General features: G+C 36.5%; 1 protein-coding gene across 1 annotated transcript in view; it reads left to right on the top strand.

Annotated features, from left to right (window-relative positions):
* Nucleotides 1–15203, top strand: part of TBC1D5 (TBC1 domain family member 5) — a 445542-nt gene that overhangs the window by 167865 nt on the left and 262474 nt on the right. Inside the window, exon 4 of the mRNA XM_081105933.1 lies at nt 3768–3899. Within this exon, the coding sequence (XP_080962059.1) occupies nt 3803–3899 (97 nt within the window). The 5' untranslated portion in view covers nt 3768–3802. The remainder of the gene's footprint in view (nt 1–3767; nt 3900–15203) is intronic.

Raw genomic sequence — 15203 nt, 5'->3', positions numbered from 1 at the left:
GGTGACCAGGCCTGCAGGTGAGGGCAGTTGGGGGCCACCAGGCTGGCAACAGAGGACAGTTAGAGGCAACCAGGCCAGCAGGGGAGGGCAGTTAGGGGTGACCAGGCCATCAGGGGAGGGCAGTTAGGGGCAATTGGGCCAGCAGGGGAGCAGTTAGGCATCGATCAGGCTGGCAGGGGAGTGGTTAGGGGGTGATCAGACTGACAGGCAGAAGCAGTTAGGGGGAATCAGGCAGGCAGGCAGGCTAGCGGTTGAGAGCCAGCAGTCCTGGATTGTGAGGGGCAGTCAGACATCCCTTGAGGGGTCCCAAATTGGAGAGGTTGCAGGGTGGGCTGAGGGACATACCCTCCCCATCCCCCTGCCCCGTGCACTAATTTCATGCACCGGGCCTCTAGTACTATATTATAAAAATAAGAAATTAAGGATATGATTTGAAAACATACTATAGGAGATTAAAGGATGTTAAAGAAATCTGGTAGTTAACATGGAATATGCACTTTCAAATGCTTATTATTGTTTTTTAAGAGTATAACAATATATAGAGAATATGAATCTTACATTAAAATAGTCCATGGGCCAGATACAATTTTGAAATGTGTTTAATTTGCTTCATAAAGTTCTTTTTTCTTAAAATTTGTATTATTTTCCAACCCTTACAATTAAAGAGATTTCACTGAAAATTCTGGATTTCTAGCTTATCTTGAAAAGATAGAATCAGAATAAAGGAAGTTCCAATTATTCACAGACCCTATCCTCTTATACCTCCTTATTTATAAATTGTCTATTTATTTCATTGACTAATGGGAGCCAAATGTAGTGTAGGAATAAAGATTGTTAGCTCCAGAGTTCAAGAGGATGGGTTCATATCTGGCTTCAACATCTACTAATTGTGTGGCTCTAGACTAACCTCTCTATTCCTTAGTGTTCTCTTTGGGAAAATGAAAATGAAGATGAAGATAGTGTTGTTGAGAAGATGAAATGATGAGTATACCTGAAGCATGAAGAGTAGTTTTTGTTGGCACATATTCATTACTCAGTATATGTTAACTATGATTAACAGTGCTATTTGCCTGACCCCCTTAGACATTTGAGTTGGTGATCCTCACTTCTCTCTAGTAAAGGACTTCAGCAGAACTTCTCAGATTCTGTTTTATAATATAACTAATCTTCTATATATTGGTATTCTGTACTAGATTATATTCTCCAGATTTCTTCTGTATAGTATTAAATATAAAAAATTCAACAGAGTAAATTTGAAAATCAGTTTTATACAATGATTTATGAGTTGGGCAGCATCCCATCGAGCAAATAGAGAGGAGCTCCAAGTTGCTGTACAAAATGGAAGGATTCTATAGGCAGAATGGGGAAGAGAGTAGATTGTTTCATATTTCATTAACCTACCTATGGGGATGGAAGGGGTTTACCTCACTAGTGCTGACCAGGTAATTCCAGGCTGATTGGTTAAAGGTTGCATTCCTGGAAGAAGCTGAAAATGCAGTTAGGTTAAGTATTAAGTCTTGCTTTGCAGATGTGGGGTTTAGTGACTCCATTTTGGGCCTACTGTTTCTTTTTTAGCAATAATAAGTATTCAATATATGCTAAATGATTTACATACAAGCAAATACTGACAACTATCCTATTTCTGGATTTAGGATTTACAGCTTTAGAAATTCTTACTAAATGTTAGAGACAAAAGTTTTCTGCTTTCCCCAGTATTGGTTTTACCTAATCCTCTCCTGTTAGTATAGCTTGAAAGTTCAAAAATAATTTAATCTCAAAAATCTTTGTGTAGATGGGAATTATTATTTACATAAGAATTTAGGAGGAAGATGTTCAAAACTATAAAATAAAATATAGGTGGTTATTTATGTAATCTTGCCTTTGTAAACATATTACTAGAGACAGAAACCATAAAGGAGATATAGGTATTTTGGGTGCATAAAAATAAAAAGAATTACTTATGTCATAAAAATGCTGCATAATTTGAAGACAAACATTGTCTGAGAAAAATATATGTATCCTATGAAAAAGGTTTAATATCCTTAATACTTAAAGCTTGCTTACAAATCATGAAGCCAATTATAATAATAAACTACATCTACACAGGCAATAAACAAATGTCAGAGAAAACATATGAAGTCTTCAGTAATCTCACTAGTTACCAAGCAAATGCAATATAATATTTGACTGTTACACTGGTCCACCTCCCCCCCACCAAAAAAAAAAAAAAAAAACACACCAAAAAACACCACACATGCGCACACACAAAAACCATAGGAATTACCCATTACCATTGTTAATGAAGATCCATGGGAAATGAATTGTGTACAAATCTTTCTAGAGCAAAATTTGCCAAAACCTTACTACAAAAACTTATTTTTAAAATAAATATGTTTTGGTTCAGCAATTACACTTATAAGAGTTTATCCTAAGACAATAATCATGGATGTGACACAGAGATATTACTAAAAGATATTTATCATGAGGATTATAATGTTGAATAACTGAAAGCATCCTAATTGTTTACTAATAAAGAATTGGTTACCTTAAATTGTTATTGCTATATAATGGAATAGTAGGGATGCTTTACAAGTGATAATACAGATTTTAATGGAAAGGAAAACACAATAATTCATATAATCAGTATGTTTAGCATGATGGATCACATTAAAAGTATATATATGGGTGTGTGTGTGTGTGTGCATGCACACACACACACACATACATACTAGAGACCTGGTGCACAAATTCGTGCATGGGTGGGTCTCTCTGGGTGGCCTGTGGGAATTGGGCCGCAGCCTGCAGCTCCTACCTGCCACTCCTCATCCTGGCTCCACTGCGCCTGCTGTGGGTCACGCCCTATCAGTCCTGATCAGGAGAGTCTTGCGCTGCCGCAGCAGCACTCACCAGCCATGAGCCCTGAGTCTGGCACCCTCCTGAGGGGAGTGGCCTGTGGGTTTGGGCCAAAACCAACTCTCCGACATCCCCCAAGGGGTCCCGCATTGAGAGAGGGCATAGGCTAGGCTGAGGAACCCCACTGGTGCACAATTAGGGCTGGGGAGGGACCATGGAAGGGTTCCAGGGCTTGTCCAGGCCCGTCTCCTCCAGTCCTGATCTGGGCCAATCAGGGCTGGCTGGCCAGGGAGAGATGTGGGAGGTTGACCAGCCAGGAAGGGACCGCAGGAGGGCTCCAGGGCATGTCCGGCCCATCTTGCTTAGTCACTATCGGCTGGACCCCAGCAGCAAGCTAACCTACCAGTTGGAGCATCTGCCTCCTGGTGGTCAGTGCACATCATAGTGACTGGTTGACCAGTTGACTGTCTGCCCCCTGGTGGTCAGTGCACATCATAGTGAGCGGTTGAGCGGCCTTAGCATATTATTAGCATTTTGCTATATTTTCTATATTTTGAAAGTTTCTATTGTAAATATGTATTATTTTGACAATGAAACAAAAGGATGTTACTAATGTGATCATAATTTAACTTATAGTTCAACTTTTTGTGCAGTTTATTGACAATGTGATTGAGCATTGAGGCAAAGGTTACCAATGAAGTTCAGATTAGGGGAGAAATTATTGACATGGAAATTTAGTGCCACTTTTTCCAGTCTTTGCATATGCAACCAATATGTAGTAACATTCCCTGGAGCCTGTAGAAAACTTGTTAATGTCTGTAATGCTCATTTAATCATTTAGTCCTTTATTTATTCCCAGTCATAGCAGAAAGAAAACATATTTATCATTTTTTCCTATATTTTTCATCTCCCAGGGAGTCTCTTTTGCTGACACCATCCAGTTTTCACAATGTATCATTCCTTGTCTGAAACTAGACATCCTCTGCAGCCAGAAGAACAAGAAGTGGGCATTGACCCCTTGTCTAGCTACTCAAACAGGACTGGAGGTGAGTTTTGTATACAGATACGTTCTGTGGTTACTGGGAAACCTAGCAGAGGGCCTTCAGTTAGCTCTGCCTACCTTATGTGTATAATTCTGTGGATGAAACCAAGCAGGGCAACTCTGCATAGGTATAGAGCACTGGCAGGAATGAATACCACAAAACGTCTACTTTCAATTATAGACAAAAACAGACAAATGTTTAATGCACTGCCATTTGTTTTTTAAAAACCATAAACTTAAACAATTACTTTAGTACTAGAGGCCCAATGCATGAAATTCGTGCAAGAGTAGGTCCTCCCCCTGCTGCCGGCCTGGCTTCCCTCTGGCAGCTGGGACCCAGACTTTATTCCAGCCCCTGCTTTGCCTGGAAGGTCATCCAGAAGGATGTCTGGTCTAATTAGCATATTACGCTTTTATTATAGATAAGGATGCTGAAATGCAAAATGACTTTGTCAGAATTCTTTTAAAGAAGTCTGAGCATTTTGGTGTTGATTTTACAGGGATTTTTTTTCCTCCAGCAAGATGAGATTACTCCAGAATAAAAGACTTGCCTGATTCTCCTTAAAAAAATAAAATAAAATAAAATTTATGTTGTACTTTTACAGATCTATGCATTTAAATTGTTAAAAGATAGATTATTAAAAAATAAACTATATTTAGGGCCAACCCCATAAAAATTTGTCAAATGTGTAGTATATATTAGAGCTCTGTATTTTTTTTTAGTATTAGTAATAATATGGTGTATTAGAAGGAAATGAATTTGTGATAACTTTTGAAACCTTATCCTTATTTTTAAATGATTCACTTAGTGATAAAGTTGACTTATTGACTAAGAAAACTCCTTGTAATATTTTATTCATTAAATACACATATCAGGATTGTGAAATCTATTTTAAAAATCATAATTAGTCAATTTACATGTGGTTTATATACTTCAAATACAATTTTTTTTCTATATTGGTATAAATATCTGCAATTAACTCATATTTTTGGAATTTTAAAAATAATTAATCCCTTAAATTGGCTATTTCAAGCTTTTGACTTTATGGAGTGTGTTATTAAAAATAGTATAATTTGCCATACAATGTATTTTATTTTATATTTGCTTTTATTTAAAAGGGCTCAAAAAGACTGCTGTTTAAGGTTTTGAAATATAAAAAAATGAAAAAATTATAACTGTCCCATTTCAGTTTCAGCATTTTAAATATTTCAGTGGTAAAAAAACTGCCTTCCCTAGTGATGTATTTTTTTTAAAATGCAATACCTGTAAGAATCACTCATAATTAAATAAGTCCAATTATTTTACAAACCCTTATATCAGTGATATTATGAATATGTTTTTGGGTTAGACATATATAAAATAGTTTCACCAAAATTTTCTGGCTAAAATGTTTATTTTAGAGCATAGAATTTTGTGTTTTGTTTTTTAAGTGCATATTTTTCCTCTGGTCTAGTTTATTAAATATGGATGCTTGTCTTTAAAAAAAAAAGTGCTTAAAACATTTTAAATTAATTTTATCCTTTATTGTTGCAGGAATGAGTAGTTACCTTTACTGAAAAGGCTTTTCGTTTATATCCTAGCCTAACATTTCTATGACATACAAAGTTATTAGGACTGAATTGATGTTTAAAAGTGCCATTAATTCATTTACCCCAAATGTTCATTAACAATGTAAATGTATGCTGATGTTCTATGAGACAAGGAAGTGACTAATGACTCTTCCAACTAACAACACTTAAAATGAATAGAAACTTTAGATAGCTAATCTTGAAGTAATCAAGACCCTCATTCAACTTGGCATCTCTGTATGCTCTAAAACAGCTGTCAACTGTTAAAAATATATACAAAACACACATACACACACACACACATATGCAGAAAGAAAGATATGTAAATATCTAGTTCTTCAAAGCCATAAAGGTTACTAACCGTAGTGGGTTTTGCACATTGTATATGTAAATATTTTATATAAAGCATCTATTTCATCTTTTTAGATTTCCCTTTTGCAGAAAACGTGTGTTGCATTTTAATGGGGTTGTCATGTTTACTTTAAAAATCATCACCTTTCTAGTATGTTTGTTTATTTTAATATATGCCTTTCATGGTCTTCTCCATGTATTTGAAGCCTTTTGTACATTTTTCTCACAAGGGAATTTGTGGATGATTCATTTTCTAAGTAGCCAAACATTGGACTTTAATCAGTGGTTTCCCTGTATAGGATTGATGTTTTCCTGTTATAGATTCCACAAGTAAACAAATAAATCTTTAATTTCTCAAATCTGAATTTAAACATTTATAAAAAAAACAGTACATTACTGAATTAAATGATTTTGAGTATTCTGGAAAGCATTATCGAAAATAGCCACATAATAGGAATGATAGAGGAAAACTCTATTTCATGGGTGGTTGAGGTAAGTGGGTGAGGTCAGAAAAAAGAACTGTTTGGATATATACATGCAAAATCTTAGGGCATATATTCCATGTGAATTAAACTTTTAACTGCTTGAATTGCCTTTTCAAATAGAGAATAGCATAGCAAGTATGACATTTTCTCTGTGACCTATTAAATTTGTTTATATACATGAATTAAATTCCCAGGTCTTTGAACAAAGGGTATTAATTAGTAATTGACAAGCTACTTGTAATTCAGTTGAAACCATAAAAAAGCAAACTATTTGTTTAACTATTAATGGTTATTCATTCTTAGCATCTAACTTCTAGAGACCAATTAAATAAAAAAAGTAATAATTTTATTTTAAACTGAAAACAACAGTATCAAGATTTAGGGAAACCCTGGAATGACTAGTTGTTTTCACAAGCTTATAAGAGATTGTTGCTCATGATGAAAGAATATTTTTTTCTAGTAGGTCTCTTTTGAGAATAGCATTTTGTTACATATTGCGAGTATTTTTAGCATTAATTTTATATGCCTTTTTACTTACAGCTTTTATAGTATTTAGATAATTACTACTTAATGTAATGCCTTTCTATATAATACTAGAGACCCGGTGCACAAAAATTTGTGCACTCAGGGTGGGGGGGGGGGAAGGGTTCCTCAGCCCGGCCCGTGCCCTCTCACAGTCTGGGACCCCTCAGGGGATGACCACCTGCTGTCTTAGGCCTGCTCCCCGGGGGATTGGGCCTAGGATGGCAATCAGACATCCCTCTGGCAGCCCGGCAGCCCTCGGGGGATGTCCACTTGCCAGCGGGGAGCAGGCCTAAACTGCAGTCGGACATCCTTAGTGCTGCTGAGGAGGCAGGAGAGGCTCCCACCACCACCGCTGCACTGGCAGCCATCAGCCTGGCTTGTGGCTGAGAAGAACTCCTCCCATGTGAGAGCGCACTGACCACCAGAGGGCAGCTCCTTTATTGAGCGTCTGACCCCTGGTGGTCAGTGTGTCATAGTGACCAGTCATTCCCAGTCCTTCTGCTGTTAGGGTCAGTTTGCATATTACCCTTTTACTATATAGGATAGAGGCCTGGTGCATGGGTGGGGGCCGGCTGGTTTGCCCTGAAGGGTGTCCCTGATCAGGGTGGGGTCCCGCTTGGGGTGCCTGGCCAGCCTGGATGAGGGGATGATGGCTGTTTGCAGCTGGTCACACCCCCTTCAGGGTGGGGGTCACCACTGGGGTGCCTGGCCAGACTGGGTGAGGAGCTGAGGGCCGTTTTCAGGCTGGCGGGTGACTGAAGCTCCCAACCTCTCCTATTTTTCTTTTTTTTTTTTATTCTGGGATTTACTTTCTATGGCTGTCACTCCAGCTGAGAGCCGGCTTTAGCTCTGAGGCCTCTGCTGCTGAAAGCAGGTTTCTGGGTTTGTTTGGCTTCTATAATTGAAACACTGTTGCAGCTCCAGCTGTGAGGCCCGGCTGGCTGAAAGCAGGTTTCTGGGGTTTAGCTTCTATAATTGCAACATTGTATCTTAGAGTTCTGCTCAGAGCCAGGCTGCGGCAGGTGGGGAACCTTGGCTTCCTCCATCACTGGAGCAACCAAGCCTCATGTTCGCTTCAGCTGCCTGGCTGCCATCCACTATCTTGGTTGGCAGTTAATTTGCATATCACCCTGATTAGCCAATGGGAAGCGTGTTGGAGGTTCGGTTAATTACCATGTTTGTCTATTATTAGATAGGATCTATTTCAAAGCTTTCTTTCTATCTTCATGTATAAAATATTTAGTAACCTACTTTTAAAAATCTGAGTTCTTCTGAATATCCTGCCTGTTCCATTTTTTTGTCTCTGGTAATTCTGTTTTTGTCCCAAATCTTCCTTTCTTTTTCTTATAATATCATAGAGTTTTAGAACTATAAGAGAGTGCCTGGCTTTATTGCTGAATAAATAGATAATACTTAAAATAGTTCATTGAAGTTGATATATTAAAACTCTTCTGTTATGATCTTTAGTATTGCTTTCCACGTAGTGGAAGTGGATTTAGATTTGAGTAAAAGATGTATTTGTTCTTCTGAAGATACCTGACCAAAGTATAGGATGCTACTTGAATCATTTTACTCACCTTAAACTCTGCCCTTGGTCTAATTGGCTGGAGTTATCTTGGGGTGAGGGCAATGTCCCTTTCCTGAACAGCTCTTTAGTAGTATATTTAGTAGTTTTCCATTGACTAATAATAAAAATTCATACTCTTGATCATGGCATTCATGGCTCTCTTGCTAAAGATTCATGAAAATAGACGCTTCCACTGAACAGTCATTGTGACTATGACCAACATGGTGCTTTCTGTAATCTCCTAAGAACCCATTGTCTTCAATATATACTCCATATTGAAGATAAATGAATTGTATGCTCTATATAAAAGTTATGGTAGTACTTGAAGAAAAAGTTAAAATCAATGGAATAAGAGTCTTGGGGTCTTGGAAATTCAGAGGAGATGCAGTCAAGAGCCAAGATGGAGCTATTTGTAGATGAGAGAGTGTCATTATTTTCATTGTAATTATAGGAGGGAAGGGAAAAGGTGTTTACGTACGGTGAATTCATAATTCAGTGGCATATCACTGAGTTCAATGAAATATCACTGATGCTTCCATCTCTTTTTTGATAAATTAGGGGGAGATAATTTGCTGAAAGTGATTTGTAGAAAATGACAAAGGTTCGATTGAATTGATAAAGAATACACAACCTTGGGAGCCAAATTTAGATTAGACATCCTAATTTATAGGTAATACAAGCTTGTAAACTTGGATGATTATCTTCCAGCAGAATTCAGCACCTAGGATTTAGCCACAAAGTGAAGCAGACAGGGGTTTTGTGAGGGCAATGTAATACTAGTAAGTAGACCAACAGGCAAGGAAGTTGATGGTGAAAGAATTCATTGATGGTTTGAGAATACAAGGAAATTTGCTGTCATTCAATGGCATTTTAAGAGGGAAGAGTAGAAAGTTTTGGAAGGGATGAAGTCAGGGAAGATGAAGTATAGAGTAATATAGTGATGGAAGTTATGAAGGGGATATGGGAATAGTATATAAGTGTTTGATAAGTACATTAATTCAATGGAATATTGTTTAGTGGTAGCCAATAAACCAGCTCAATACCTCCTTTAGTTCTGTGTAATGATTTTCATCCACTTTGATGTGGATAGGTTTGAAGCCTTTTTATTTTAAATACTTTATTTTTTGAGAGCAGATTTAGGTGCACAGCCAGATTAAGAAGAAGGTACAGATTTCCCATATACCCTCTCCCCCCACATATGCATAGCCTCACCCATTATCAATTTCCCCCACCAGAGTGGTTCATTTGTTAGAATTGATGAACTTAGTTGACAAATCATAATCACTCAAAAGTTTATAGTTTACATTAGGGTTTACTCTTGGTGCGGTACATTCTGTAAATTTGGACATATGTATCAGGATGCATTGATTATTAAAAGTATCCTACAGGGTATTTTCACAGAATTCTCTGTGCTCTGCCTATTTGTCTTCTCTCCCCTCTCCTCATCCTTCTATCCCTGGTAACCACTGATCTTTTTTTTTTTTTAAAAAAATATATTTTATTGATTTTTTACAGAGAGGAAGGGAGAGAGATAGAGAGTCAGAAACATCGATGAGAGAGAAACATCGATCAGCTGCCTCTTGCACATCTCCTACTGGGGATATGCCCGCAACCCAGGTACATGCCCTTGACCGGAATCGAACCTGGGACCTTTCAGTCCGCAGGCCGGCGCTCCATCCACTGAGCCAAACCGGTTTCGGCACCACTGATCTTTTTACTATCTGCATAGTTTTGCAAGAAGAATTTTTTAATAAAAAATCTACCTAGATATCAAGGAAAAAGGCAGTTTAGATAGATGAAAAACTCTAAGCAAGGCTATAAAATCACCAAGGAAAACAGTAGCTTTGTCGAAGATAGAGATTGTAAAATAAATGAGAGAGTAAGTTTGAAGTTCTTAAATAACAGTAGCAAGGATTTTAAAAAGTATGGTTTTTGAAATGGCTCCTTAAAAACAGATTTTAAGTGGTATGACAGTTAGCAGAAGTGAAATCAGAGAGCAATCAACAAGACATGCCCAGTTCCTCTAAATTAAACTGTTCAAAAGTAAGTTGGAAATGAGAGGCTTAAATTTGAAAGGTCATGAGTTAGAGATCTGAGTCATTCTCCAGATATCAGTTTAAACTATAAGACAGATAAGAAACCCAAAGAAAGAGACAGGAGAGAGAGCTGAGGATTGATTTGTAGGAATTCTCCACGATTAAACATTGAATAGAGGGAGCAGTATTTTGACAATATTGGAGGAATAGTGAAAGTAGGAGAAAGATGGAGGAGGCCAAAGGTATAGAAGCTACATATATGAGAGTTTCCAGAAGGTCCAAAGTGGTCAGTGCTTCAAGGATTGCATAAGTTAAAGAGTATAAAAGGAGGAAATCTATGATTTGGTGATTGGAAGAGTATTGATGATCTATAATGTGGTTAAGCCATTTTCAAAATACTTCTAACTCACTTGAGTGGATGGAATTGAACTCAAAATCTGATTCAGAGTTAACAGAAAAAGATAGTGGATAAATATCCATGATAAATATTTAACTGATGAGGAAGGTTAACTTATACTTTAATATAAGATTTGGATGAAGCTTTGAGAATGCATTTTACCCTAATGATAATATGATTAATCTGAGCTCATCATTAATCTGAGCTCATGATTGCTATGAGCGGCAGTATTTTTCATTCTTAACTTGTATTCTATGAAAATTGAAAATAAGTTACATTAGTTTGCCATCACTATACATTTCCTATAAGAAGGGTTTACTTGATAATCAAATAGATGTTTTAAAATAAGAAATTTTTTTTCATATAATACTTGTACTTTACTCTGGAGTTTGACTATACTGTTCTGTGAGTCCCATCTGAGCAATATAGGAAAACACAAGGGAAGAAACATTATGTTAGCAACAAGCTGTTTTAGTTTCACATTTTAGGAAAATCTGAATGTTTTAAATGGAAGAAATTAAGAAGCAAATAAATCATAAAAATTATAATATCTTAAGTTATTTACTTTAAATGGTCATTTTCTTTTTATTACATCTCCAATATTAAAAATATAATTTTCTTGAGTCATTGGAAATGATCTGGTATTCTACCATTTGGTAATTACTGTATTCCTGTAAATTATAGTGATTATTTGTCTTTTCTCAACTTACAAATCTATTTGATTTTAGTCAGAAAAAACACCCGCTAGCCTTGATTTATCAATAAATAATGAGGATTTACTTTTACTTAAGTCATGTATAAAGCAATGTGTGAGCCAAATAATCATTTATATTATAGGAATATGTGTACATAAATAATAATTCTCCTACTTTATTTCCCCCATTCTTTCTTCTTCCAAATATAGAGAAATTTAATGCAATTGGCATCCTAGCATATTTGCTTAGTGACAATTTTAAATGTCATAGTTTATGACTGATTTCGACCAAGCTTAGAACAAATAATACTATCAATTTAAATCTTTAATCAGACTTGTGAATATATCTGTTTTATCGAACTTAAAGATTTTCAATCTTGGCGTGATGGTTAAAAAATTTCAGTGATACTCAATAAACGAATAGAGATTATAGAGGCATGTTTTTTTCACACTTGATAAGGCCTCAGGCCACAAGAGTGTAATATCTTAATCAATAAAGGAAAATATTTAAAATATTTAAAAATATTTATTGATCATCTAGTACAGGGGTCCTCAAACTTTTTAAACAGGGAGCCAGTTCGCTGTCCCTCAGACCGTTGGAGGGCCGGACTATAGTTAAAAAAAACAACTATGAACAAATTCCTATGCACACTGCACATATCTTATTTTGAAGTTAAAAAACAAAACGGGAACAAATACAATATTTGTATTTGCACGTGCCCCGCGGGCCGTAGTTTGAGGACCCCTGATCTAGTATCTGGGTTAGACTATTAAACAAGTACACGAAGTGCTTTCTTTCAATGGAACTCATATTTTAGCATGAGATAGTAAAAAATGAAAAAGTATGGAAATAAGAAAAACTATGAGAGAGTGATAAGTACTGGGCAAAGAATTAACATAGGGTAATATTACCCTGAGTGACTGGGTGAAATCTCTCTGTGAAGGTCCTATGTAGGCTAGATATGAATGATACTGGAGAAGGAGCCATCATGCACAGATGGTGAGAGGGAGAAAGAGACAGGCAGACAGAGACAGAGAGATGGAAACACAAAAGGAAAGATTTCATACAAAGGAAATACCTAGGCTTGTCATATTTGAAGAACTGAAGGAACTCATTGTGGGTGATACACAATGAATGACAGGACTTGACACAGAATGGTCCTGGTAGACCAAGGCCAGATTATGAGGTTTTGTAAATCAGGCTAAGGAGTATAGCTTTTATTGTAAAGACAGAGTTAATAGTTTGTATTGTTAATCTCTTGAATTTATAATTCTCAGAATGAGGGCCATAACTTTTAAATATATATCCTTATATACTGATACTAGGCATCTAATAAGTAATACCTGGTTTACTCTGAGTTGTAGTATTTAAAAATTTTTATTTGCATGTTGCAGTTCTCTACACTAGTCTTTGTTTCCTCATTCTCAACATTTTAACTCTTTATAATGGTGAAGTAGTTTCTGTTTAATCTGAGATAAAAAGATGCCTTAAAATTATCCATTTATCTAAGGCTCAGTTACTGTGTATGGTCTGTTCCGTACCATGCAACCCATATTAAAACAGTAATAGTAAATAGTGAGACCTTTTCTCTTTGACCCATTGTGTGTGCATATGTGGAACTTTTGGTGGGGGACATATAATCATTTTCCCTTTGCTGATGTAATGGAAAATTTGCTTCTCTAGGACATATTAGAACAATGGATTTAATGCTCTTCAATTTAATTTGCTAGTATCACAATTAATACAATTAAGGTCACTTGAAATGAAACTATTAACAAATTGAATAATTTACTTTAACAATGTCAATCTGTTCTCACAATTACATTTGCTTAATGAGTGTACAAGCTATTATTTAATGGCATACTTCATATAGAAAAATGTAATAATGCATTCTTGGCTCCTTATAACAGAAAGAGAGAAACTTTTAAAGGACTAAGTGATTTTGTGGAAGATCTGCTAGATATAAAGTGATAGAACAAAGTACAAAGCCAGAAAGCTAAGCCTGTAAAATGTAAATAAAACAAATACTTCACTTGGTACTTAGCAATACATGTCCTGGTTATCATTGTATAGTGAGTATTGGAAACTTTTAATGGTAACTAGGGAAGGGAACATAAATTCTAGAAAATTTTAAGTTTTCAGTTTTATCTGCTTTTTACTTAATAATGCAATAGTCTTTTAATTTTTAAAAATCATCCTAATAAAGGGGAATTGAATGGTATGGAATATAAAAAAGGTAGGAAGTAAGTCCTAATCGGTTTGGCTCAGTGGATAGAGCGTCAGCCTGCAGACTGAAGGGTCCCAGGTTCAATTCCAGTCAAGGGCATGTACCTTGGTTGCGGGCACATCCCCAGTAGGGGGTGTGCAGGAGGCAGCTGATTGATGTTTCTCTCATTGATGTTTCTAACTCTCTATCCCGCTCCCTTCCTCACTGTAAAAAACAAAAATAAAATATATTTTTTAAAAAAGTAGGAAGCTAAAAGATTTGGATTCTCAAACTGGCGTTATGAAAATATTTAATATGTATAGATCTTACCTAAGAATTCACGCTAATAGCTTTTACCCTCTGTTGAGATCAGAAGACCCAAGGAGGAATAAATGGTTACATTTCTGTTTTTATGGGAGCAGTACAAGATGAAGGAGGTGACTTGTCCACAAAGTCATAATTAATAAGATCTGCTGTTGTCTATAAACAGGAGAGCAAGATTTACTATCATGTAATAAAGTGGAGATTTTATGTGGAAGAGAGATAAATGCAATCTAGATAATACAATACTTTAACTTTAAAAATTATTTTGATAATTTTTTGGCTTAATTTGATTGATTTCAGTTTATATTCCTTTCATCCTTTTTTTTTCTCCTTTGGTTAATGATAAAAATTCATGAAGATACAAGTAAAAAAATAGCAGGCACAAGAATAATTATGTAATAAATATTTAAACGTAAAATAGAAGAAACTTAGAGAATCCACAGACTTTGAAATATTATCTATATCATTTCTAGAAAAGAGGTTCATAGAAGTGAATTTAGTTTTTCAATATTTCTATATATTTTGTAACAGCTTTCATTGTGTATCCCAAATTCTGAGTTCATTCTACCAGGTTGTTCATAGATCAGATGAGTCAGAATTAGTTAATTTACTTGAAGAACAATCTATTTTGTAATAGTAAAAAACTAGTTGAGATAATTATTTAAATAGCGTTTTAAATACTTAAATACATCAACTACTACTTTAGGTAGTTACTACCTATCCTATCTAATAATAGAGAAACATGGTAATTAACTATAACTTCGCTACCCTTCCCACTGGCTAATCAGTGAGATATGCAAATTAACTGCCAGCCAAGATGGCGGTTAATTTGCATATATCGGCAGGGAGCGTAGCAAGCCAGGCGGCCGAAAACAAGCTGAGCAGCGGAGGTGGGATCAAAACAACCCGGCCAGGCAGCTGAGGGAGGCGGGAATGATCAACCTGGGCCGGGCGGCTGAGGGAGGCGGGAACAAACAAGCTGGCCGGGCGGCTGAGGGAGGCGGGAACAAACAAGCTGGCCGGGCGGCTGAGGGAGGCGGGAACAAAGAAGCTGGCCGGGCGGCTGAGGGAGGCGGGAACAAACAAGCCGGCCAGGCGGCTGAGGGAGGTAGGAACGATCAACCTGGGCAGGGCGGCTGAGGGAGGAGGGAAC

Source organism: Myotis nattereri, assembly GCF_964212035.1.
Source record: "Myotis nattereri genome assembly, chromosome: 14".
NCBI classification, from domain to species: Eukaryota; Metazoa; Chordata; class Mammalia; order Chiroptera; family Vespertilionidae; genus Myotis; species Myotis nattereri.
Note: the sequence above shows the minus strand (reverse complement) of the source record. Positions and strands in the feature narration are given on the sequence as shown.